Below are 25,468 nucleotides of genomic sequence, written 5' to 3'. Positions count from 1 at the left end.
TTCCTATCGATAAATATAACACTATTAAAACTATAGTTTAGCAGGAACACGTGTGTTTTGTCCGAAAAAGTTATTCACAGGATAATATAAAACCAATTAAGAATATCAAAATAAATCCAATAATATATATGTACATTTTAATAAATCATAGAAACATATATGTTTTACTTTTACGTCCTTTCGATCAAACAAATATATCTATTGGTTATTTTTGTTCGTTTAAATCAAAAAAAAAAAAAATGTATGACAACTAAATGTTTTTAACAGTTATCTATAAATTATTATAAAATATCAAATAAGTAGGTAATAATATTAAATACAAATTACGACGAATCTGATAAATCCGCTTGTAAAAAAATGATTTGTGAAGTATCTATACCAAAACAATTTAAAAATACATCAAATGCTATTCGTTTATTTCATTTAATTGGTTTTTGATCAGATCGGCAGAAGTTATAAATTATTTAATAAAATATACCATATCATCATTTTTAATTTTTTTTTTTTTAAATAATCGTTAAGCTACCTATGTTGTTACTTCCTCGTTATTACGTTTAAAAAATTACTTTCTGGTTCAATACTTATACGCGGGTAAATTGTTATATTATGGTATTTACCACGGTCATAACTATATTTTATAAATTGTTTATACCTTACACCCGTGATAAGATACCTAATTGATAAGAAAAAGCGATCGGCTTCGGAATACAACTGCGTTAGTTTATTTAGTTTATTAGTTGATCTTGATCATAATTACTTAGTTTTCATTAAGTATAATAAAATTTGTGTACGATAAATTATCATGGTTTTATAGCATTTTTACATTTTAATTTCACTTACAATTATTATACACATGACAAATATTTAGATTTTATTTTAGACTTATTCCCGATAATCTGTCATGTAATCATGTTCGTTTTACTCGAAATATAAAATTATTTATAATAACTTATAATGGCCAATCATTATGATGTTCCAAATTGGTGAGGATTGTTTATACACACAACTTTTATCTTTAAGAATGGATAACAATTATAATAGTATTTAATTGTTCCATTACGTGGATAAATATGAAATGTAATTTATTTATTTATTTTAAGGGCCGGTAAACCTCCCGTGGGTTTACACTTGGATGTATTAAAAGGAGATAAATTAATTCAAGTAAGTTTAATTGTGTTTATAACATAATACGATTGATTAAAACTTTATTAAAATATTGACACTTTGTTCAGAAATTAATGTTGGACCAGAAAAAGTGTTACTTATTTGGACGCAATGCACAAATGAGTGACTTTTGTATTGATCATCAATCATGCTCAAGAGTTCATGCTGCATTTGTCTATCACAAACATTTAAATAGAGCGTTTTTAGTTGATCTTGGATCTAGTAAGTTGGAATTACGATGGCATTGTCATTCAATATGTTATTAATATTTTTATTATTCTACTTTCGTTTAAATATAGATTTATTTTATAGTTAACATGTTCGAAAAATCAATTAAATAAATAAATAGTTTACTTATCAAATTGATGCAACTCAAGTTTTAATTTATTTATTTTAATAGTTTTTAAAGATCATAAATGTAATTAATTAAAAATTTATCATGTATACTTATCTACTATATTTCCCAAAATGTGTATGCCCAAGCCACAATGTAAAAATATTCAAAATAACTATTAAGAATACTTATTGAATGACAGCCAGTTAATATAAATCTTAATCATCATTTACATTATTTATTTTCAATTTAATTTAGCTCATGGTACATACATTGGAAGCATTAGAATCGAAGCTAATAAGCCCACTCAATTACCAATAAATAGTCAATTCCATTTTGGTGCATCTACTCGAACATACATAATACGGGAACGTCCCCAGTCTACATCAGCTTTTGGGCCTCGTCCGATTATGGACCAGTTAGAGAGAGAATCTGATCATGCATCTAGTTTATTAGGACTGCCAGAAACTGATCTTGAGCTTGATGTATGTTTATAAAATTTTAATTTTAATTCCATGAGTATCTTAACATTTGTATTACAGAATTTAACCGAATTTAATACGGCTCAAAATCGACGCATATCGATGCTTGGTATATCAGATGATGCATTAAAAACAAAACGAAAACGTACAAGAGGAGTTCATTTTAATGAAGATGAGCAGATAATCAATCCAGAAGATATTGATCCATCAGTTGGTCGTTTCAGAAACCTAATAAGGACTACTGTCATACCTAATAAAGTAAACATTTTATTAAATATTTTAATGTTACCATACACACATTTATATTTTTTATATTTTATAGAAATTCAAAGATGGAATGGGTTTTGCGGTTGACCAAAATAGTGCTAATGGCCAAAATAAAAACTACATGAAAAATATGATTCCTGGTGCACATTTACACAATTCACTTTATAGTGATATTCCTGGTTAGAATTAATCTATTTTTTCTTAAATTAAATTTAATGAGATATTTATCATAACAACTTAATTATAATTTGTTTTATAAAACCTTACTTACTAGGTCCTGATGGTGACAATAAGCAACATAGTTTTTTATCCTCCATTGGCAATCGTCTTGGTATGAATTTACCAAACCCTGCACCAGATGTTGATATTAACCCTAGTATAGAAGAAATAGCAACTCCCAATCCAGTTGTGTCTGAAAAAGTTGAACCCGTTTCAACTGAGCCTAAAAAGAAAAAATATGCAAAAGAAGCGTGGCCTGGGAAAAAAAATGCACCAGCATTGCTTGTTTAAAGTATTTAAAACTCATTCATTTTCAATCTACAGTTTGGAAATTAAATATTTTTTAATTATCTACCAATGACTTTTCTTAAAATATTTACTTCTGTGAAAATAATTTGGATTACTATTTTACTGGATATTAGCAACTTATCTCTGTATAAGTATGTGTTTAAAATTAATAAAATATGTAATGTTGTATTACTGTAATGTGAATTTTGTTGTGTTATTTATAATTCATAATAACTACACAATTGTATGGTCTAATTGTTAGTCTTTTTTTTTTCTGTTGATAATTCTATGTACAGCAAATTAGTTATCCAATAAGATTTTAGTATACAATAAAAGAACATAAAACTACTTTATAATTAGGTCAATGCTGTAAAAGTTTAATTTTTATCCATTAAATCTTTAATACATTACATTAAATATTTAATGGTATAGTATAACGAATAAGAGCTTTTAAATATGATTAATCATACACACCAATCTGAAACAAATTCCTATTATAAATCATAAAATTAATTACTTTTTTATTAAAATTGAAATAATTAAGTAAATAAATAATATAAAAGTTTTGAGTAAATATGTAACATATTATTAATATACAAAAGAAAAAAAACCTTATAACAAATAAGCAACTTAGTTAAATAGTACAACTCTAATTTCCATTAGAAACTGTTATTTTATAGTTTCATAAAAATTATTATTTCAAAAATTTTTGTTAGAAGATGTGTATATAGAGAAGAAAAAATAGAAAATTATTTATATTGAAATTACTGTCTTATTTACTGTGAGTTTTATGTTCTATATGTTTATCAATATAATATTATGATTTAAGTACATTAGTATCAAACATTATAACTGTAATATTAAACTAAACAATTACAGAAATAAAATTATCCCTAAATATTATTGTGATTAAAATAATTGTGTTCAACTAAACTGTATAATAAAATATGTGTATACTAACTGCCAGCATAATTAATGTAAGTAAAGTACCTGTTAATGTTTGATTAAAAAAATAAAAACATCACTTTTTAAGATTAAATGTATTTTGTTAAATAATATACTGAAAGAGTATACAATAATAATCAATAGTTATGGTATAAATTATGGAAGACAATAGCAGTCTTAGATAAAACAAAATAATGCTCGTGTTGTATATAATTTTTACTTATACTTAAACATAACAAAGAGTATAATAAATTAATTGAATATACTTTAAGTAGGTATTTAAAAGTGAATATATTATTATTATTATTATTACAAATTATCATAATATGATGAAACGATTTCTCGATAAACAAGCTACTAACAATATTTTTAAGTGTATGTAATTCACATTTTTCTTTTCGATAATTAATAATTATTATAAACATATGAATAATATAAAACAATTGTTTTAATTAAAACTACCTACTTATTCTTATATATAAAAAAAAAAAAAAAACTGTTTAGTTTTGTATAATAATAATAGTAATGCCATAACTTTTCAAAATATTATATTATGTAAGTAAATGTTTACAAATAATATAAGTATATTAATATAATTATAAATTATGACAATGTAATATAATGATAACGTGGATATAATTATTTTGACTATTACTATAGGTGGTTTTTTTTTTTTTTTTTTTGGAAGACTTGCAATTGACATTATTTAACAATTAAGCGCTAATATATTATATAAACGTTTCTTATATGCAGTATAAAGATGTCTGGGATCCAAATGGATTAATATTATTCGGTCAGAACCATTTGAAAACCAAACATCAACAACATTTCGAATCGTTTTTTTTTTAATGGAAGACAATAAATTGCTACAAATAGCACAATATTTTAATGTTACAATATCAATGATATATAAACGGTTGTACTTAGTTAATATAATATAAACATTACATTTATTATTAAAACGATAATTTAACATTTTAACCACCAAACATTCTTGTCATCAAAATATTTCAATTTCAAGGATAAATTGCTTGGTAATATGAGCTTACAAGCCCTGGAAGACAAATGTTGTTTATCACAATATCAATTACATATTATATATATTATACATATATATCGGAAGACACAAACTACAATGGTCTAACCATCGTTTTCAAAAAATTGCTTTTATACATATAACTAATATTATATTATATAGGTTATTAAAATCAAATATTCCTATTAATTTTCATTATAATTTTTAAAAAATGTAAAAATCGCATAACTAATTATTACTATCCCTACCAGTATACAATAATAATTATAATATCGTCTAAACGTAGTATTTGACACTGGATTAATATTAGTGTATATATAATAATATAACGGGGATAGGCGATCGCTAAAGTCTCAGATATATACACACACCCGACGGGTTAGTGAATTGATTAATTATAAACTGCAATAACAACAATAATGAATGTAATTAGTTGTATAATATAATAACAATGATCACAACGCACGGACAGTGTAAACGAGATTTGATTTAAAAACGGATACCGCATAATATCGAAACGATAAATCATAAATAGGTACGTATTAGATACCACCCGTGTAAAGGGAAAAAAGACAAAACTAAGACATCCTAAAATTTAGGTAAGTAGGTACTACAAGTAGGTGGTTGCATCCAAAAACCGCACACTTTTGATGTTAACCCTAAAAAGGTCGATAGCCAAAAACCGCACAGTTTATCGGTCATTGTATAACAAATTACCGTACATTTATAAGGGTTAAAACCGCGCACTATTTTTAGTGAAAATAGTGAAAAGATAAGATTATAAGATATGTACTATTCAATAATCAAGTATTTAGTTTTTTAAAAACGTCGGCAGTCGGTTTCAGCCAATCAAACTTTGAAAGTTTTAAATTTTTTTAAATTTTTTAAATACCTATACATTTTTTTTTTTTAATTAATATTTTAAATTATTGAATATATACATTTTTAAGTTGACATTTTTTTTAAATTAATATTTAAAATTTTTAAATACATACATATTTTTTGATGAACTATGAAAATAATGAGAACAAATAATTAATTATACATAATAATACGCGTTTTTTGTTTATCGACCTTTTTGGGGTCGTCAAAATCTTAACTGTGCGGTTTTTTGGATACGACAATTTTTAAAATGTGTGCGGTTTTAACCTACCAAAAGTGTGCGGTTTTGTCCTGTTATTTATCAAAAGTGTGCGGTTTTTGGAGTCAACGAAGTGGGTAACTGTTTTCCTATTATTTGTAAATATAATATAGTGCCCGTCGCAGTTTAAAAAAACTGCAAGATTCGTAGTAGACGTCAGCACTTATAAAAACAATAATAATAATAATAATAATAATAAATAGATCGGATCAAGCGGGCGCGGTGGATAAAGATATAGTGGGCGATGTATACCGTATACAGGACGATGGGAACATGACGAATGGTATAGGTCGTGCGAAGGAAGCGGAAGTGCGTCGGTCGCTGGCGGGGACGCGAATGCCGGACGACTAGGTCGCCATTAGAACGGCAACCCTATCTGGAACGCTTTGATGATGGCCGTGCCGGAGTCGTAGACGCCGATGACGCCGAACAGGCAGCCGAGGAATATGACGAAGCAGTTGAACATTATGGTGCGCCACTCGAGCGAGTCGCCCTTAAGCTTGAGGTGGAAGTAACACGGCCATATGAACGACAGCATGGTGCCGGTGAAGCTGCCGATGAAGCCCATCAGTATGGCGAAGTGCGGTATCGATATGGCCATGAACACGGTGCACAGGATGATGGCCACGCGGAACGCCAAGCCCCAGACCTTGAGCTCGCCGTCCACGTGCCAGATGCTCGGGTACGGCGTGGCGGGCGGCCCGATGAAGAAGGACTTCTCGAGTATGTCGCACGCCGCGTAGTACGGCAGCGGGTACGACAGCAGCACCTTGACCACCAGGAACACGTTTACCAGGCCCTTGAACGCGGGCGAGTGCAGGTTGTTGGTGATCACCTGTTGCGTGTCGTTCTGGAACGTCAGGAAGCACACGTAACCGAACAGCGACTTGAATATGGCGGCCGCGATGTGGCTCCACTCCAGCATCCAGTCGAACTTTGACCGGTCGGACAGGTTGCCCTCGAGCGTGGGCAAGAATATCTGCGACGTGTAACTGAACACGATCATGCCCAACGATATGGGGAAGTTCTCCACGTCGATCGTCCACTTCACCTTGCTCCAGCCCCAGTCGGGCAGCTCCAGCACGCAGTAGCCCAGTATGATGATGTTGATGAGTATGTGCGACATGGTGCACCAGAAGCTGAGCAGCGACACGTGGTGCAGGTGCTTGAGGAACCCGAGCGGTATGAGCAGCACGCCCGTGATCATCATCCAGCTGCGCGTGTCGATCACGCCGTCCGGGAACGTGCCCTCCATCAGGTCGCCGCACGCCACCACGTACAGTATGCACGTCATCAGCAGCTCGATCATCTGGGCCACGTTCACGGCCCGGGCGCCCCACACCGGCCCGAAACACTCCCGGGCGATCGACACGTACGAGTCCCGGACCCGGACCCGCTGGCCCGTGTTCAGGTCGAGTTCGTAAAGGCACTCCACCAGTATCTTGCCCGTGTAACAGCATATGTACGCGATCCCGACCATGGCCACGATCGCCCAGTAACCGCCACGCAGCACGGCGAACGGCAGGGACACCACGAACATTCCCTGTGCGGGTCAACGTCAACATATTATTAGAAAAAAAAAATCTAAGCTGATCAGCTAGGCGGGTCCGTCGCCGGACTGCCGTCGATGTTATGTGATGGTCAGTAATCGCAAGCAGTGCACAGTGTTGTTATTATTATTATTATTATATAGGTGTACATAAAATAATATTATTATTTATCGTCACTAGGTATTATTGTAGTGCTCGAAAATAATAGAATAATAAAATTGTAAGAGTTACGAGCTTTTCCGCGTAAAGCCCCCGGCTTACGGTTTATAGCAGACCGCGTGAGCTATAATAATATACAAATCCGTCCCGCGTACGAGCTAGTGCACGACGACGAGTTTAAAAATCAAAAAATTGTGATGCAGTACTACGTTTCTTTAGCATAATTGTGCAAAAAGTACGTATTCGATTGTTTTCAGTGAAAAAAAAAATATTTTATTATTTATATAATATTAATAAATATATAACATTTAGCTCAAACAATTGCAATAGGTATATTATATAGTGAAGTACTTGAAGCATATTCTAACTGTAGCCAAAAATTGTATTCCCTAACATTTCATTTTTATTATGCAGTTTAGATTACTTTGCCGGTATCAATCGCAACGCCCGAAAGGATATTTTCTTCTCTAAAAAAAATTAAGAATCATTTGCGAAACGCTACTGCTGAAGATAGACTCCGGTTTAGCATTACTTAGCTAATATAAAAATAATCATGTCGATCCTGATGAAGTAATCAACCGTTTTTCTAAAGAAAAATGTAGAAATTTAGAATTTGTACTATAAAACTGAATTTTATTTTTTATTATGTATTATGCGTATTTAAATACTTATTATTAAATCATATTAATTTATCTACGGGAGCTTAAAATATATATCATTTTTAATTGCTTTAAAGCATTTATAACACCAATTATTAAGATTTTTAAACCCCCTCCTTCGAAAATTTGTTCTGGGTTTGGCCATACTCATACTAAAAATAATACATCCCTTTAAAATACGCCTTGTAATATACGTACATTGATTTTTTCCACAATTTTACCTACCATTTGAATCCCCCCTTCCCAAATTTCAGTTTTGATTTAGTAATTAAGTTACGTATCATTAATTTATGAATACTGGATATACTAAAGCGTGATCAACATTTTCCTATAGCAGACCTCTCTCAATCATTTTCTATATCTCTCTTGTTCCTTCGACTTCAGCAACACAAAATATGTTCCATGCCTCGTGCATTTCTTTAATTTGAGCCATCATTTACTGTATAGATGTATAAGTATAGTTAATTTTGCAGACAAAAAAATTCCGTAACGTTACAATATAGAACCACTCGAGAACTTATTATTTATATATCGTGTAACATTTTGATAAATGTTTATAAATGTTATACAGTAAAACCTGCCTTATACGGATATTGTTAAGACGGAATCCTGTTCCGTGCGAGATTTATTAAGGTCCCGGCAGATTTCTATAATTTAACATAGGATTAAACATTAAATCTTTAATAAAACGGAACCTGTTTAACATAAAACTGAAAGCTTTTTTTGGTCCCGTAAATCATAAATACCTTTAACAAACGGAAAAACATATCATAAAACGAACAAAATTATTTTGGATACCCACATTTATTTTGTTATTAAACAATTATTATTAAGGTTAGCAATATTAATATGTGCCGATAGATAACTATATTTTATTTTGAATCTATATCATCAATGCTCATTATTGTCACGCCGTATAGTCCTAGTTTTTCTGTCTTTTGTCTTGTCCTACTTGTTTTCACAATGTCTTCAAAGGGTTGTTTAAGTTTAAATGAAAAAATTAAAGTTGCAGTTAATTGTAAAGAAAAAACTGGACAAAACTTCATACGAATTTTGGAATTTTTAATTATATTTTAATCTGCTTACTATATTTTATTATATTATTATTTGATTAATACCTACTAAATTATGTTCTTCAAATTTTGGAATTGAAATTTATCATTATTTTGAAATATATAATTAATACATATTATGTAATTATTTATTAAAAATTAAAATTTACTATAGTCTATGATATTTATTAGTATTCAACATTTTAATTTTCATTATTCGCCGGAAAATGTTATAAGCTAAAATCTTAATCATGCAGAATATTGTAACTCTATAGTACGAAACTTTTATTTTTATTTAGTTATATGGAAACCTACTTAAAACGGAAATTTTTATCGGTCCCGTGCAATTCCGCACAGGACAAGTTTTACTGTAAATCTAAATTTGTATTTTGACGTTACATCAAATTAGAATAACAACTGTATTCTCTAATTATAAAGTTTATACACAATAAGTAACGTACTAATATTTTCAAAAACTGATCGTCAACCCACTAAGTCTCCCAAAACAAAATTAAATTTTCCACACCGTTATCGTATAAAGTTTTACGCCAAAAGACAAAAGTTTTAGAAGATTTATTCGATTTTTACACTTCCTATGTTGTTTTTCGTGTCACACATTTAGCTAACAGCAGTTTCAAAATATCATTAAATTCACAACTTACCCACCAACGCCATTTGAAAACTTATTTGATAAACAAATATATATATTTACGAAGGTGTGTAACCAGCGTGTTTCAAGTATACTGTTTTAATAAAAGAATAATTAAGAATACATTTAATTATATATTACAAAAATACATAATAATTATTAATCACGTGCTATTTAACTCAAAAGTAAAAAAAAAAAAAAAAAATAGTGCGGTTAAAAAATATACTGTGATTATAACTTTGTTGAAAAATAGTGCATAATATAATGATAAAATAGGTGTTGACTATATTTACATAGTGCATGTTAATGTTATTTATTATCCGAACTCACTTAATTACTGATCATGAAATTTGGTCACGGTGTAGCTCGTTGATTCACCTAAAATAATGTTTTTATCGGTCTTAACCATTTATAATTTATATCATATTTAAATATTTTATAAGTCATAACTTCTAAGAGAAAAACGAGAAATTAAAATGATTAGTAAATAATTACTAATCACTATATTATAATATTGTACATTAAAGATACCAAAATAAAAAAATTATAACAGCTAAAACATTTATAAGGGTATATAAAGAAAACAAATATATTTTTATTCGTATTGCTTATACGAGTATAAAAAAAGAAATAAGAATATACTATAAAATTTTATAATATTTACTATACACTATATAAAATTTCATAAAAGCTTCTTTAATCTTTATGTTTAGTACTTTGATACCTATTCGACTATAGATTTTACAGCATATAATTTCAAATAAACTTTCTCTTACGCTTTTGATAAATAACTACATATCATCATAGTACCTCTCTCTTACTTTTAGAACTTGGTGCTAATAGTCTGTACTTTCAAATTATACCTATTGAATTTTTAAATAAATTGTTCATATAGCCCCTTTAATAGGTTAATAGCTCAATACGTTGATTTAAATTATGTTTTATCATCGTTTAATATGAAAGAATTATTTTTGATAAATAGTAATGGAATTTCAAGTTAAATTTATATTTTATAATCTACAGATATACCCCGTTGACATTTTTTCGAGCCATTTTGCTATCTCGAAAAATGATTGACGAATGACGAGAAAAAAACCACATTATTTCGTTATTAGATCGTCATATTTCGAGGTCTGGTCGTACCCCTATATAATTATAATGATTTAATAACTATGGTTTGTTTTTTTTAAGAATTTATGTTCTATAAGAAAAACAATTCGAGATATATAGAAGAAATTAAGGTGAATTTTCAACATCAAAACTTGAAGCCTTAACTTCGAAATGAAATCTTGTGTCAGATTTTAGGGACTAACACTCGTTTTTATTATAAATATATTTTGTTTATATATCCCTTCAGTGTGATTACGATAAATGGAAACATTCAATAACTATGTACAGACTTCATATATTTCAATTCTGCTTTTTTGGCTAATTTATAAACATTATATACACATTTTCAAATATTAGACTATTCTCGTGACAGTTAATTTTGCACATGTGCACAATAACTTTTTTTTTTAATGGCATGACCTATTTTTGACCACAAATTGTTATTTTTTAATGAATTTTAGTGGTTGAGTTTATTTTCTAAGTTAAAAATTGGCCGTGTTATAACAATTTGATTTTATGATATTTGTACGAGTTTTACAGATTATAAAATACGTAGTCAATAATAACAAATACTCAATAATAAAAATAAAAATACAAACTTTAATTTTTTATTCGTAAAAGTTTTATTTATCAAACTAATTATTCGAACTGTGTACCATGGTGCTGTGAACAATATATAACACGAATTAAAAATTCTCGATTTATAGCTGAAATAATTTGTTTTTCTGTAATTTATTTATATGCTTCAATTATTTTATGTTTAAAATCAAGAAGACATATAGGTGGATTGGCATACACTACCGTTTTCAAGTGACCGCAGAGAAAATAATCTAGTAGTGTAAGATCTGGTAACTTTGGAGGCCACTAAACTGCTTCATAAGTCCTTATCCACCGATTTGGAAAATATTCATTGAGGTACTTGTGAACAATATTTACATTGTGGGCTGAAACTCCGTCTTGTTGGAATACTCTTATGTCTAATGAAAGGTCACCTAACATATTTAGAAGTTCATTTAGTGAGAAATCGTTACATCGTCTTACCATTTATTTAACAACACCAATACACCATACATTAATTATTCCTCACACAGTTTGATTTTTGGTCTCAAATATCCAATGAGGATTTTTGTTATCCCAATACCGATGATTCTGTCTATTTAAAACTCCATTATTTGTAAACTTAAACTCGTCTGTCCAAAGAATATAACTTAAAACATAAGGATTAGCTATCAACTACGTTTCTAATCAAGCAATGAACGTAATTCTACGCTCACCATTATCACCTTCACGTAAATGTTTACTAAATCAGAACAATAAACGTGCATTTTATAGTTTTTTAAAAAAAATTTTGAACTATTCCATATGACATTTTATTTCTCTACTAACAAGCTAGTATTTACACCTCAATATCTTCTCCGATAGCATTTCCTTGTTTGATAATAATATTGATTATACGTCAATTCACTTAAACATCAAAACTAAAAGCACACTATTGAAACTGGGAACGAAAATTTACGATGTCGTACGTGTGTAAGACGGAGACAACACACGCGGGTACTACGTCTTCTCAACGTCTTAAGTACCTATGTCCGTATGATATTGTTTATAAATTATAATAAATTAATTGAGATAATTATAATAAAGATAAGCACAATAGGTAAACAGGTATTTCAAGATTGGATTAGTTATTTCTATTATTTCCTATTAATTATTATTGACTAGGTACGTATTTTATAATCTGTTATACCCGGGTAAATAACATGAAATCAAATTGCTATAACTAGGTCATTCTTTAACTTGGAAAATAAATTCAACCTTTGAAATTCATTAAAAAGTACAAAAAATAATAATTTGTGTTCAAAAATAGGTCATGTCATTTAAAAATTAACTGTCACAAAAATAGTCTAATTATTTGAAAATATGTATAAATAATGTTTATAAGTTAGCCAAAAAAACATAATTGAAGTATATGAAGCCAGCGACATACAATTATTGAGTGTTTCCACTTAACGTGATCACTGCACTGTATGATGTACCTAATATAAAAATTAATTAAAAAATTCAAAATATTACTATTATATCGTACTCAAAAACGCTGTCTATTACAATCTCCAGGACTTGGAGACGACCCGGCCAGCAACCCCTATTCGCGGTCTACATTGTACACGCAATATTATAGTACGATCCTAAACTGCAGCAATTATTCACCAATCGTAATCATCGTTGACGTCTCGGTGTAACATATAGATACCTGTATGGCGTTGGTGACGTTCCACGCCGCTTGCCATTCGTCGATCTTGTGCCGGCCGCGGCCAAACTCTCCGCCGCCCGACGAGGTCTCGTCGACGACCGTCGTCGCTCGCTCGCGCGGCGTCCTCTTGGGACGCCGTGGTCCACGCCGCCGTCGCGTTTCTCCACGCCGCCGGCCGGGTTCGACGTGGTAGGAACGAGTTCGTGTCCGTTTGCCGCCGCCCTGCAACCGTTCCGCTCGGCATCCCGCCGTCCGGCGCCGGTTCCGGCGGACGACGAGCCGTCCGCCGCCGTCGCCGCGGCGTTTCATGATCGGCCACGCACGGCTCCTCGGCGCACCTTGACGGCGGCCCACACCACGTTCATGGCGGCTCGACGCGGCGTAAACCGACCGAAATTGGCCATCGACAACCGCTGCAGCTGCGGTGGCGGCCACCTACCAGTACGCGACGACTGCAGTCGCTGCACCAATAATACGTGCTGCACTTGCGCGCACTGTTGCCTGCACGGCCCTAATAATATTATGCAGTGCAAAAATTCGCGCGTGTATTAGTTATATATTATGATGCCGTCGGCGCCTGCAGTCGAAGAGTCGACGAGAGCGGAAAGAGAGACAATAAGAGGAGAAAATTCGATTTTATTTGTCAACGGAAATTGTTGATAAATAATTATTATTATGTACAGCCGAGTGGGTTATGTGTGTATTATTGTTATTAAAACGATGTCATTACTGCAGCCAACGCCACCGCCGCTGCCAGCGTTTCCAATGCCGATGTAATAGTGGTCGCCGCCACCGCTGTCGTCACTGTACGCATATTTTTCCTGATCGGCCGGTGAAATGGGATGACGGTGCTGCGACGCGCTCGTTGGTGAAAAACGAAAAACCGAAAAATCAAAATTAAGATGAAAACGGTGTAGGATATAACTTAACGGGGGGGAAAATAAAAATACACGAGCCGTGTGTCCTCGCGGCGCAGAGCGGAAACGATTGGAAAACCTAGCGCGGGTTGGCCGCGGGAAGGGGTTGGCAGCCGGGCGGCGGCGCGGATCGATGAAAAGCGGGCGACCGATCTCTTCGCGCCATCTCCGACTCACCACCACCCACCAAGGCGCAACGCATTCTGGCGACAAAATGCACTGTATCAGTAGAGGTGGGCCCGAGCCCGGATCGGTCTGATCTACAACATCAATAATATTATAGTTATAGATAGGTAGGTACCCTTCACGCGAAAAACGTGTATCACGCTTATTAGCGGTATATTCACTTAGGTACCTATACAATATATATTATATATTATTATAAAATAATAATTAAGTATACTATATTGATTCTGAATTTGGAGTTATTCAGTTTTTCAAAGATTTCTATTTTAAAAACAAATACTCGATAATTCTTTAACAAGAATAATCTTAAAATTAAATCCAAGTAGGTATATATAAATATTAAATATTAATATATTATACAATTATTTATATATCTACGTTTTTGATAAAAAACATTTACGAATTTCCTTGAAGTTTGAAATTATAACAAATTGAGTGCTCCGAGTGACAATAACATATACTTTATGGTTTATTACGTATGAGTATTGAGTAGTGAGTGGTTATGTATCAAAATCAAAATTGAAAACATTTTCGAATATTTAAAAAAAAAAAATTTTTCGAAAGTGTTCAAATTAATGTTATAATATCAAATAAGCAAGTTATAGGATAAGGAACTGTTACTTGTTAGGTGATGTCAATATGCACACTTTTGCTTACCTCTCATCAAAACTTAAAAGGTTGGCATATTTATACCGTTCTGTTGTAGGTACATTAGGTATCGAGTGAGTTATTAGCTGTAGTCTGTAATGGATCTATTAAATTTTAAATCAATGATTCATCGTTATAAACTAAAAACGATTCCGAGTGGAGACGATCTGTCAGCCTATATCACTAAGTATACTTCATACGTTTTTTGACATAATAGCTATGAATGAATTAAATTTACTATTAATATTATGATATGTTGATATTTTTTTTCGGCAAAAAATGTTGTTAAAATTTCTACTTAAATGCTTATAAAAAATTACTGTGACCATAAATTTTTAATATTTTATATTGGTAAATGAACAAATTATAAAGAAACCTTGTTTTAAATTTCAAACATTTTTACCCATTTAAAATTTTTTTATCAACATTTATATAAAAAAGTCATTAATTAAAAGTATAAGAACTAAAAATCTTTATAGAATGTTTTATTAAAATTATATTATTTATTTATAAAAATTAAAATTAAAAGAATATATTTTTTTGAATTTAATTTAAAGATCTTATTTAGTACAATTTCGTAAAATAGACATAACAAATATAATTCAAAGTAGAAGTGTTAAAAATTTTGAAGTAAATAATGTACTGTTCCCCAGTTCTAATTAAAATAATTACAAGAGGTACTCAAAAGAAATATACAAAAAGTAGAAGTACAGATTACATAATCTGTGGTAGAAATGTTCTATCCTTTCCTAATTAAAGCACACAAATTACCACGTAGTAGGGTTTAATAAATCAAAACATTCAATTATTGTAATATTATCATAATATAATGATTTTAAAGAATAAATTATCTTTTTTCAAAACAAAAATGTAATAATAAAATAAAAACGAGTCGAATTATAATCATAAACAAATAAAATATTAAATTAAAATCAATAAAATATTTATAATAAATAACAGATTTTTTTTTTTGAAAAACATAAATAAAATTATAACTTAATTAATAATATCGGGGACACTGTTTTTATATTTTGAAATAATATGATACTTAAGTAATCTTTGTTTATTAGATGCAGAATTTTGAAACTGGTAAAAACAACATATATTGGATAGTAAACTCTCATTTAATGCCAAATCTGGAAATCTCTGTATAGCGTCTTCCAACAGTGTTATGGCATTATTTAGTTGGCCTTCATAAAATAAACATGTAGCCATGTTATTTAAAGCCTGTAACAGATGCACAAAAGTATTTTATTTTTTTACTTATATCTAAAAAATTAATGCTCAATAAATTATGAATTACACAATTATTTATTACCATGACTTTATTTGAATCCATTAAGTATGCATTTTCAAAATGTTTATACGCTTCTTTGTAATTATTTTGAGCGATAGCCAATAAAGCAGCATCTATTAATTCACGGTAATCAGGTTTATTTTCACCCGTAGTTTCTCTATACATAATATATGAAAAATTAAGTAATATAGTAAAATTATCACATAATTAAGTGACAAAAAAGTATATACAATTTAGTTAATCTAACCATACAAAGATACTTACTGTAATTGAAATTTTAGTTGAGATGATTTGAGAAAATACCCATGAGCTTTGAGATCACCAACTTGTAAACAAATACGACCAATTGCAGATAAGAGTGACCGAGAGTGTTCAGTAGTGTATTTCAATCGAGGAGTTTCAATGAGATCTTTTAATAATTTAATTGCAAGCTTAAAATCCTAAAAAATAAAAATTAATTTTTTTATCAATTCAAATTGTAATTATTTTTTTTTACCTTTTGGTTTACAGCACAGTTAATAATTGAATGTATAACTCTGGCTTCTCTTGAGTACCAAAGTAATTTTGAAGTGTTTCGGTCTTGAATTGTCAATTCTACATTTTTACCATCTTCAGTAAGACCATTATCCAAATTTGATATGATCTAAATAAAAAATAAAAATAATAAAGTAAATACTTAACATCAAATACAATGAAAGAAAATATTACTGTTCAAATGCATACTTTTTTAACACCAACAAGTACTTCAAATAATTTACTATAAACATTGGTTGATGAAATCACATATTGAGGTAGCTCAGCAAGTAAGAGTCTAAAACTAAATGGCACAAGTGTCCCAGATTTGTTACCATATAGATCCTTATACCATTGCATGTAGAGATCTGGACGATCTAAGTCATCCCAGGCTAATGCTTCTTTGCTAATAATTTTCCATGCACTAATTTTCACTAACAGTGCAAATCTTGTGAGCCACAACTAAAATGTTATTGCTATTATTAAATACTATACAAAATAAAAAAAGGATGGACATTACTTGAAGTGAATTTTTTGTATGTTTACTTGGATAACCCATTTGTCCAGGACCTTGACCATACATCCCCAACAATCGAGTTGTCAAGTTTAATGCTTCAGAGAAGTTGCTATCTTCAATCAATAATTTCAATCCTTGTTCATCTTGAGTAACTTCTTCAATAGTTTTATTTTTAAATGCAGCTGCCTCAGTTTCGCCAAGATATGACACTAGATTTTCATATAATTTAATTGTCTACGTAAGAGTTAGAAATAAATCAATATCACAATTAGTACATAAAATGTAATTATTAGTATTATATTTACATACAAAATTAACATTTTCAACACCAGGCATAGTTAACATGTCTCTGGGTAATGTATGATTCATTTGTGAAGCCTTTTCAAGTGTATTTTTTGTTTTCAAAGATGGTATCCAAGCAAATCGTCGCCTTTCATCTTCAGCTGGAATTGATGATAATTCATATTCATGATTGAATATATTCGTAAGATCAACACTGTCATTTCCAGTATTTAAGAATGTGGCTGAAAAATATAAATTTCAAGATAATTATTATGTTAACCTTAATATAAAGACTAATGTTAGTTAAATGTATTAGATAAGTCTAATAATAAAATTAACTGGATACCTAATCTATACTCTGTTCAATGAAAGAACATACCTAAGCCTGGCAAAAATGAATTCTTCTGAAAATCCTCATGCGACACCCTGTCATTGAAACCAGTTTTACTGGCAAGTCAAAGCATAGCCAACAATTATTTGAAGGTTATTTACATGTCAATGAGTATAATTTTTATTTTTTTAGTATATATAAAAAACAAAAATGTTATAGTAGTTAGTAATATTATTGATTTTGAAATTTTATATAATGTAACCATTATTATAGGCAGGCACAATTATTTAATTATAATAAAAAGTGATACTAACATTCTTGGACATCAAATGCTGGACTATTATTATGATTGTTCTCTGGAGGTTTGATGATGTCAAATATATCTGTTTTTTTGGTTTCAATTTGCTGGAATATACGACAAACGGCTGGTTCTTCTCGTTTGCTGTCAGCTGAAGCGTGAGAAGATATATTATCGAACAAGTTAGATGATGGCGATGGATCCTTAAAGTATTCATTAATTGCTGGTCGTAGTTCCGGTGTTTTCCGTTCCATATTCCTACTAGTAACTGTTTGAAAATAGTAAAAACTTAGAAATTTCGTGAATTTCACTTTATATTCTTTATATACATAGTGTTATTATAATATTTAAATTTTTAACTAATAAAATTTAAGACTTCAAACCAAACCAAATACTATAAATTTAGATTAGTATAACATTTGGACGAACGCAAATTAAAATTTAAAATTAATTCTTATCAAAAATCAAAATTTATTTATTTTTATCAGTCCATAATATAGAGCAAGTCAATAATATTATGTAACATCTAATATCTAATTTCTAAGCAAACAGCTGACAAAATCCCGTTACTTTTATTTTTAATGTATTAATCGTATAAATGTACAATATACAATTATTTTTTATCAATCAAGTGGTTCATTTTTTTTTTTTGGTTACTTTTTAGTTTTTTCTCAGAATGTAGCATTTCTGGTTTTGTATATGTGGACAAAAATGTGAACTCACCTGATTAAAGTACAAAAGATTACTTTTACATTCTTTTATTGTAAATTACCTTTACCGAACTACGTTAACTAAACTAATAAGACTTCGATTATCACATTAACTTAATAAGTTTCATCGTGTAGTGTTTAAAATTTTTAAATTCAAATTCTTTCAACGTGTCTCGTTCCAGCCGTAATCTGGATTGTCTAGTACATAGATTATTGCAATAAATTCTTCGCTGAGTTTGATAGCGTTTTTTTCTTCGATTCAAATTATTATTGTAATGACGTCTAATGTCAAAACAGAAAATAATAATGAACGGGGTATGAAGCCATCACAATTGTTTAACGTTATAATTAACGATTCCAATGGTAATAAAAAAAACCAAACCATGGCGACAATTTCGTCAATGTCAAAATCAATGAAACGAGCATTGGAATCTGAAACCACAATAATTCCTATATATACAAATTCCAATTTCAAGTAAGTTAAATGATTACATCAAAAACGTTCAATTATCAGTGAATTGTGTTTATTTGGATTCAGGCAAGTCAAGTTAGAAAATGGACATTCCAAACGCAAGGATTTATTTACAGCAAATGATTTTCCAATCAAATTGCCAGCTACACTATTAGCTGAGTGTACCATAGAAATTGCAAATAAACCTAACAAAAATTCTATGTAAGTTGAGCTTTTGAAACATTTTTAATATCTAAATCTTGTACAACATGTTATATGTTTTAATTTAAAAAATGGTTTAAGAACCTATTTTAGTTATTTTATGAAATTTCATAAGTTCAAATTCCCTATTTATAAATCCAAAAATAGCATGACCAATAATGTTTATAATAGGATATGATTTTCTCTACATTTTATCAGTTCATTGGAGAAAATATTCTTATTCTTAATCATGAAATGATTAGCTTTAGTGATGATGAATTAAAAGAGTATCACACCCATTGATACATGTATAATTGAAAATTAACATTGAACAGTTTCATTTTTATGTTATTAGTTTGAATAAAATAATAAAGTTTAGGTTTTTTACAATATTTTAATTTTTAAGCAAGTTATGAGCAATGTTTTTATTTTATATACTTATAATGTGGTTAAAAATTAAAATTTAAAAATTCAATGAGAAAACAGAAAGAATACTCTTACGATTAAGTTAAATAAAAGAACAATTTATTCTAATATTTTATCCTAACATCACAAAATTTGTTGAATGCTAAATAATAATGCTGTTCATTTATAAAACAAGTATGATTTGCTGATAAGACATTAAATTGTCTAAAAATTAAATTGTTCTGTTTCTATCTTGAAACATAGTTAATTATTATGAAAAATACTAAGGTTAATATTTTATACTATAAAATTATTATGTCGTTAATTTGTTATATAATAAGTAATATATATATATATATATATATACTTTGGTAGATAATATTAAATATTTATAACTTTGTAGATTAGGTTATAAAAATATAAACTTTTTACTTTAGAATACCTAAAACTTTTTGAATATTCTTTAATTATACTTGTTTTAATTTTATTTTTTACAGACATCACAATGAAAAAAGTTTAACTATTAGAAACCGTAACTTAACAAATTATCAAAACAAATTTGCAGTTGAAAAACAGGTAAAATATTGTATAATACTAGGAAGTGGAGACGTGCCTTTTCAACCCCTTGTACAAATATTAAATTATTATAGTTGATGATTGATTGTATGTTGTAAAAATGTATGAAATTGTTATTTACACTAAAATAATAGAATAAATTTGTAAAAATTGTATAAAGTTTTATATATATATTAGTTTGAATCAATAATGTTTAGTGTAATATCAGATTTGTATTTTATATTTTATTTTGTGATATAGTTAAAAGCTACAGAGAATGAAGTACCCGAAGTAGATATTCGCGACATGATGACAAGCGTTGAAGCTGTTTATTCCGACGATGAAGACATTCCAAAACCTGTAGAACCCTGGAATTCAGAAACAAAACAACCAGAAATTCTTTTTCCGTTTTCATGTGAATATTGTCCAAATAAATTTAGTAATCGTGGTGCTCTCTGGCAACACACTGTTGCCTTTCACACTATTGAAAAAACATGTGAATGTAATTTATGTGGACGAAAATTTTATCGTAATTGCAGTCTTGCACTACACATGAAAAGTCACTCAGACGAATACAACTGTGCTTGTTCTATTTGTGGTCGCGAATTCAATCGATTTACATTATTGCAGAGACATGCTAAGCTTCACTCAGAGGTGGCTCAATACAAGTGTACAGCTTGTAACAAGTCATTTGACGATCTTAACACATTGCAATTGCATGCAGCTGAACATAAAGATAAATTGGCATGTGAACAGTGTGAGGCTGTATTCACCACTAAAGAATCATTGGATATACATATGGAGGCTATGCATGGTGATCATCAGGAAGATATCATACAAGTCAGGATGAATGGAGGCGAAAAATCATACGCATGTCGTTTTTGTGGTAAAACTTATGGGGCCAAAGCAATAGTTAAGAAACATGAACTAATCCACACTGGTGAACGACTAAAGTGTGAAGAATGTGGTATTGAGTTCACACAGAAATCATCACTAATGCGACATACAAAACGCATACATCCAACTGCCAACACATAGAATAAATAAATAAAATAAGTACCTTCAATTCAATTTTAATAACATAAAAATATTTTTACATTTAAAATAAACATATATTTTTAGATATATAATTTATATTTACATAGAAGTAAGAAAAATTTCATATTTAAACATTATTTTACAGTTACATTCATAATTCCGCAGTTCAACCAAATTTTTTTTATTAATCAAATATAAAACCAGAATTTTTTTATTTAAAGAACTGAATTATACTTACTAAACGTAAGCTTCTAGTTTTTTTGACTAGTAATTTTATTATATTTTACATTAATGACTGCATTTATAGTATCCTTTATATTATAATTTTAAAATTTAGTTATAATACTTGTGTTTACACTAATTAAAATTACTTAAGTAATTTTCTATAAGACTTGTTAAAACTGCCTGCCCATGACTATTGTAACATTTTGAGGTTAAGTATAAACAAATTTTTATATTATATAATATATTTTAAGTGGCCACTCTTGAATATCCAGGGTAATCCATTGCTGTGATATGTAAATACAGGTGCTGGAATTGGGTAATATAAGAAAAATATGTGATATATACCCAAGTCCAAAATATACATTTACTATAATTTACAACTTATGATTTTTCTTCTGTGATAATTCTAGAAACTGAGCTTTTATTTGTTTGTTTGTTTATTTAATATTAGTAACATGAAATAAATTTAAATCAGTTATAAGATTCTAGTGTTAGTTCTAAAGTCTGTTAAAATGTGCAATTTATTTAAATCATTTATATTTTATTATAATGTTTATTTAGATTTATGTAATTACTAATTGTAATTGCTTAATCTAATAGTATGACTTATTTAATGTTAGGTTCACATCATATATTTTTAATTGATTATCATAATCCTAATTTGATTATTTATTGATAGTTGTTCTATAATTAAAACAGTAATTATTATTGTATTACAATATAATATAATCCTTGTTAGTTGTTACTATTAAATACTTAATTAAATGTTGTCCACATCACTGTATGTTTTAAAACCAATTTTAAATGAATTTGTGTACTTCACAATTTTTTACTTGTTTTTAAAAATAATTAACAACAATATGATATTAGTAAAGACATTTCCATGACATTAATTATACATTAGTCAAAAATATATTTTCTGCCTCAAAAAACTTGCCTTGTTAACAACTTATACATTAATACTTAATAGTTAACACTTCTCGTACATATTTTATTAATTTTTTATACATAATATATATATATACATTACATTGGCCAATCTACATGTAATACATTTTTATACAGTATGTTATTTTATTACTATTAAAATTGTTAAATTTATAATTTACAATGTTGATAATAATATGAACTTTATTTTATGTTTATAAATTGTTATATTCCTGTGCGTTCAAAAGTTATTTATCAAATATTTATGTTTAATTATAATATAAGTATGTATTTAAGTGTACAATGTATTTTATTTTTAAAAAAAAGTTATGAAAGTACATAAGAGAACAAAAATGACTGAATAGGAATAATGTTAACTTTTTAACTAACTATAAACTGTTAACTGTCATAAAATAAATTATCAAAATGTTATAGGTTTAAAGGCTTTCTTTGGACTATTAAACAATATGATATAATCACAAATAAATAACCTTTGATGGAAAATAAAACTTATTTATTTTTGTAATAGTCTCTTTTTAATGTATTTAATGAGTAGGAAATTATATATTAAAAAGATTAAACTGTGATTATTTCAATACCTAATTTATTAAAAGTTTGATATTATTACAGTAAGAAAAAAAAAGACAAATTATTTTTCATTATATACATTAATAATGTTAAAATGTTTTCTGATTTTTATTGTTATTGTATTTGCTTAAAATAAAATTATAACTTTTCAGTTAATTAAAAGAATGTTATTTATTAAACAAACATATTTTTATGTGGTTTATGAGTCAAGAGTTAATTCCAAATTCCATTATAATAACATAATCATATAAAATTTAATTTGGAAGTCAAAACATGCAATTAAATATTAACAAATAATTGGCTAACATGATGCAACATTTGAACTTATCTTTTTTCATTTGAGAACAAATTATGAAAAATATGATTAATTTTTAATCATTTTTTCTTTAATACTTATTGCTTTGTTCTTAGTTCTTACCAACTCAATAAGTCTTTAACCCCTTACGACCCGTTTACGTGTTAAACCTTACACAAATTGAAATTGTTAATTATTACTATTTACTATTTACTCCGGGTCAGGCGACAGGCAGTAGCAACAAGTAGTAATCTGAGTGCCAACATAACAATAATTTTTCGGTGCATCTGAGAGCCAATTTTATTACGTAATCTTGTTAAAGGAGTGAAATCATTTGTACTGATATTATTATCAATTATCTTAAATTCGTATTTCATATAATTCTGAATTCAACAAATGACAAATACTAAATAGTACTGTTACTCAGTAGATAACTGCACGAGCTAAGATCTTCTCGCTGCTATATTTACACAACTATCAGCCATGTTTCTTCTAATTGAATCACAGATTGAACTTAATAATATTAATATGTTATATTATGATGAAAGATGAAACGTATCTTATGCAAATCCGCGGTTATTAGAAATATAAAATTAAATTGATTTACCGTCCAAATTCAAATATCATTTGTTATCAGTTAAAAACTGATGCGATTTTCATTCACCAATATCTCATATTTTGTTTTTCAAGTTTTTGATTTCTGTGTAATTGTGTATTCTTACTTATAGGTCTGAAGTTGACTAATAGTTACTTATTGTAAAACCAACGAATTGACTATCTAATTTAATAGGTTATTGATACTTGGCGCTAATTTCGCCCTAATCACTACACATCAACTAGTAAAAGTTTAATTTATTTTTATAGTTAAAATAAGTAATTAAGTTTTATAATAAGTTTTAATTTAAAAAATATGTGAAATTCTGGTTAAAATAAGATATTAAAAACACTTGGTTATATTGAATATTATAAAAGTAACTAACAAACATCTGCAGTCAGTAGGTACCTATAAGTAAGTTAATTTTCCTTAGAATTTGAGTTATAGAATTTCATGCTTCTACTCTTGATTATATCCTTTCTTTATCTAATTATTCTAGTATTTGTATCCGACCACATGATAAGATGGTGGGCATATATTAACAAGGATTCAATTGCATTCATCATTCTTATTCAATTAATGACGTTCATAGTACATTTTTTTTTTTTTTTTTTTTGGAAATGTCGAATTGTCCATTTTATATATTAGTTAATTAGTTACTTATACCTTGAACTATTACTTGTTTTGCTGTAAAGAAATATTTAAACATTCTGGTCACAAAATAACTATACAATTAAAATTAGGTAACAATTTTATTAATTGCCTTATTACAATTTTGAACAATTAATTAACAATCTCAAATTAATTAATTTTCAAACATAAGATAAAAAAAAGTTTTGAAATTAAATGCAATTCTTAATAAGCTTACTACAATTACAAAACTAATCTTGAATATTAAATTATTTCTCTTTGTAATATTGTATTACGGTTATAAATGATAATTTCCATTGTTCTATGATTTCATTTGTAGGTAACTTTTATGATTTATAAATTAATAGCAATTATAGCGAATCAGTTGTAATGTAAATTATTACAAAAATACATAATGTGTCTAAATTCTTTTTTTTTTTTACTCCATTAGGAATAAACATGTTTAGATTAATTTTTTACTATCTAAAATGTTTGTTTAATTTACAATAATATTTTCAATTCCCTATCAACTAAATAAACTTATAATTTTTGG

General features: G+C 28.8%; 4 protein-coding genes across 4 annotated transcripts; 2 read left to right on the top strand and 2 right to left on the bottom strand.

Annotated features, from left to right (window-relative positions):
- The first annotated feature begins 954 nt into the window (after nucleotides 1-954).
- Nucleotides 955-3,142, top strand: LOC112593200 (nuclear inhibitor of protein phosphatase 1). Its single transcript, XM_025337544.1, has 7 exons — nucleotides 955-983; nucleotides 1,101-1,161; nucleotides 1,233-1,386; nucleotides 1,757-1,983; nucleotides 2,041-2,238; nucleotides 2,303-2,426; nucleotides 2,522-3,142. Exons 1-7 carry the CDS (start codon nucleotides 955-957, stop codon nucleotides 2,755-2,757), a joined length of 1,029 nt encoding a protein of 342 aa, XP_025193329.1. The 3' UTR covers nucleotides 2,758-3,142.
- Nucleotides 3,143-5,723: 2,581 nt separating this feature from the next.
- Nucleotides 5,724-14,112, bottom strand: LOC112593171 (vesicular inhibitory amino acid transporter). The gene is given in 3 exon segments (XM_025337506.1): nucleotides 5,724-7,419; nucleotides 13,307-13,437; nucleotides 13,440-14,112. Coding segments are annotated over 3 exon segments (1,587 nt in total). The 5' UTR covers nucleotides 13,711-14,112; the 3' UTR covers nucleotides 5,724-6,234.
- A 1,925-nt stretch (nucleotides 14,113-16,037) lies between these two features.
- LOC112593169 (trafficking protein particle complex subunit 12) lies at nucleotides 16,038-18,728 on the bottom strand. The gene is made up of 8 exons (XM_025337504.1): nucleotides 18,312-18,728; nucleotides 17,694-17,908; nucleotides 17,388-17,618; nucleotides 17,078-17,329; nucleotides 16,851-16,997; nucleotides 16,619-16,794; nucleotides 16,376-16,511; nucleotides 16,038-16,284 (listed from the first exon to the last, which is right to left on the bottom strand). Exons 1-8 carry the CDS (start codon nucleotides 18,547-18,549, stop codon nucleotides 16,054-16,056), a joined length of 1,626 nt encoding a protein of 541 aa, XP_025193289.1. The 5' UTR covers nucleotides 18,550-18,728; the 3' UTR covers nucleotides 16,038-16,053.
- A 195-nt stretch (nucleotides 18,729-18,923) lies between these two features.
- On the top strand, nucleotides 18,924-21,725 carry LOC112593131 (zinc finger protein 468-like). Its single transcript, XM_025337433.1, has 4 exons — nucleotides 18,924-19,480; nucleotides 19,544-19,678; nucleotides 20,560-20,638; nucleotides 20,879-21,725. Exons 1-4 carry the CDS (start codon nucleotides 19,281-19,283, stop codon nucleotides 21,653-21,655), a joined length of 1,191 nt encoding a protein of 396 aa, XP_025193218.1. The 5' UTR covers nucleotides 18,924-19,280; the 3' UTR covers nucleotides 21,656-21,725.
- The last annotated feature ends 3,743 nt before the right edge of the window (nucleotides 21,726-25,468 follow it).

Source organism: Melanaphis sacchari, unplaced genomic scaffold (assembly GCF_002803265.2).
Source record: "Melanaphis sacchari strain LSU unplaced genomic scaffold, SCAv2.0 Contig1_pilon_pilon, whole genome shotgun sequence".
Taxonomy (NCBI): domain Eukaryota; kingdom Metazoa; phylum Arthropoda; class Insecta; order Hemiptera; family Aphididae; genus Melanaphis; species Melanaphis sacchari.
This window is presented reverse-complemented; position numbering and strand designations above follow the sequence as displayed.

What these genes read in the sequence shown, in the direction of transcription:
- LOC112593200 (XM_025337544.1), top strand. Translation starts at nt 955, where the DNA reads ATGGCCAATCATTATGATGTTCCAAATTG. An exon ending in CATTATGATGTTCCAAATTG is followed by an intron (nt 984 to 1,100) that starts GTGAGGATTGTT and finishes ATTTATTTTAAG; the next exon opens with GGCCGGTAAACCTCCCGTGG. An exon ending in TTTAGTTGATCTTGGATCTA is followed by an intron (nt 1,387 to 1,756) that starts GTAAGTTGGAAT and finishes AATTTAATTTAG; the next exon opens with CTCATGGTACATACATTGGA.
- LOC112593169 (XM_025337504.1), bottom strand. Translation starts at nt 18,549, where the DNA reads ATGGAACGGAAAACACCGGAACTACGACCAGCAATTAATGAATACTTT. An exon ending in TACTTGTTGGTGTTAAAAAA is followed by an intron (nt 16,998 to 17,077) that starts GTATGCATTTGA and finishes TTTTTTATTTAG; the next exon opens with ATCATATCAAATTTGGATAA. An exon ending in ACTGTGCTGTAAACCAAAAG is followed by an intron (nt 16,795 to 16,850) that starts GTAAAAAAAAAT and finishes TTTATTTTTTAG; the next exon opens with GATTTTAAGCTTGCAATTAA.
- LOC112593131 (XM_025337433.1), top strand. Translation starts at nt 19,281, where the DNA reads ATGACGTCTAATGTCAAAACAGAAAATAATAATGAACGGGGTATGAAG. An exon ending in AAACCTAACAAAAATTCTAT is followed by an intron (nt 19,679 to 20,559) that starts GTAAGTTGAGCT and finishes TATTTTTTACAG; the next exon opens with ACATCACAATGAAAAAAGTT. An exon ending in AATTTGCAGTTGAAAAACAG is followed by an intron (nt 20,639 to 20,878) that starts GTAAAATATTGT and finishes TTTGTGATATAG; the next exon opens with TTAAAAGCTACAGAGAATGA.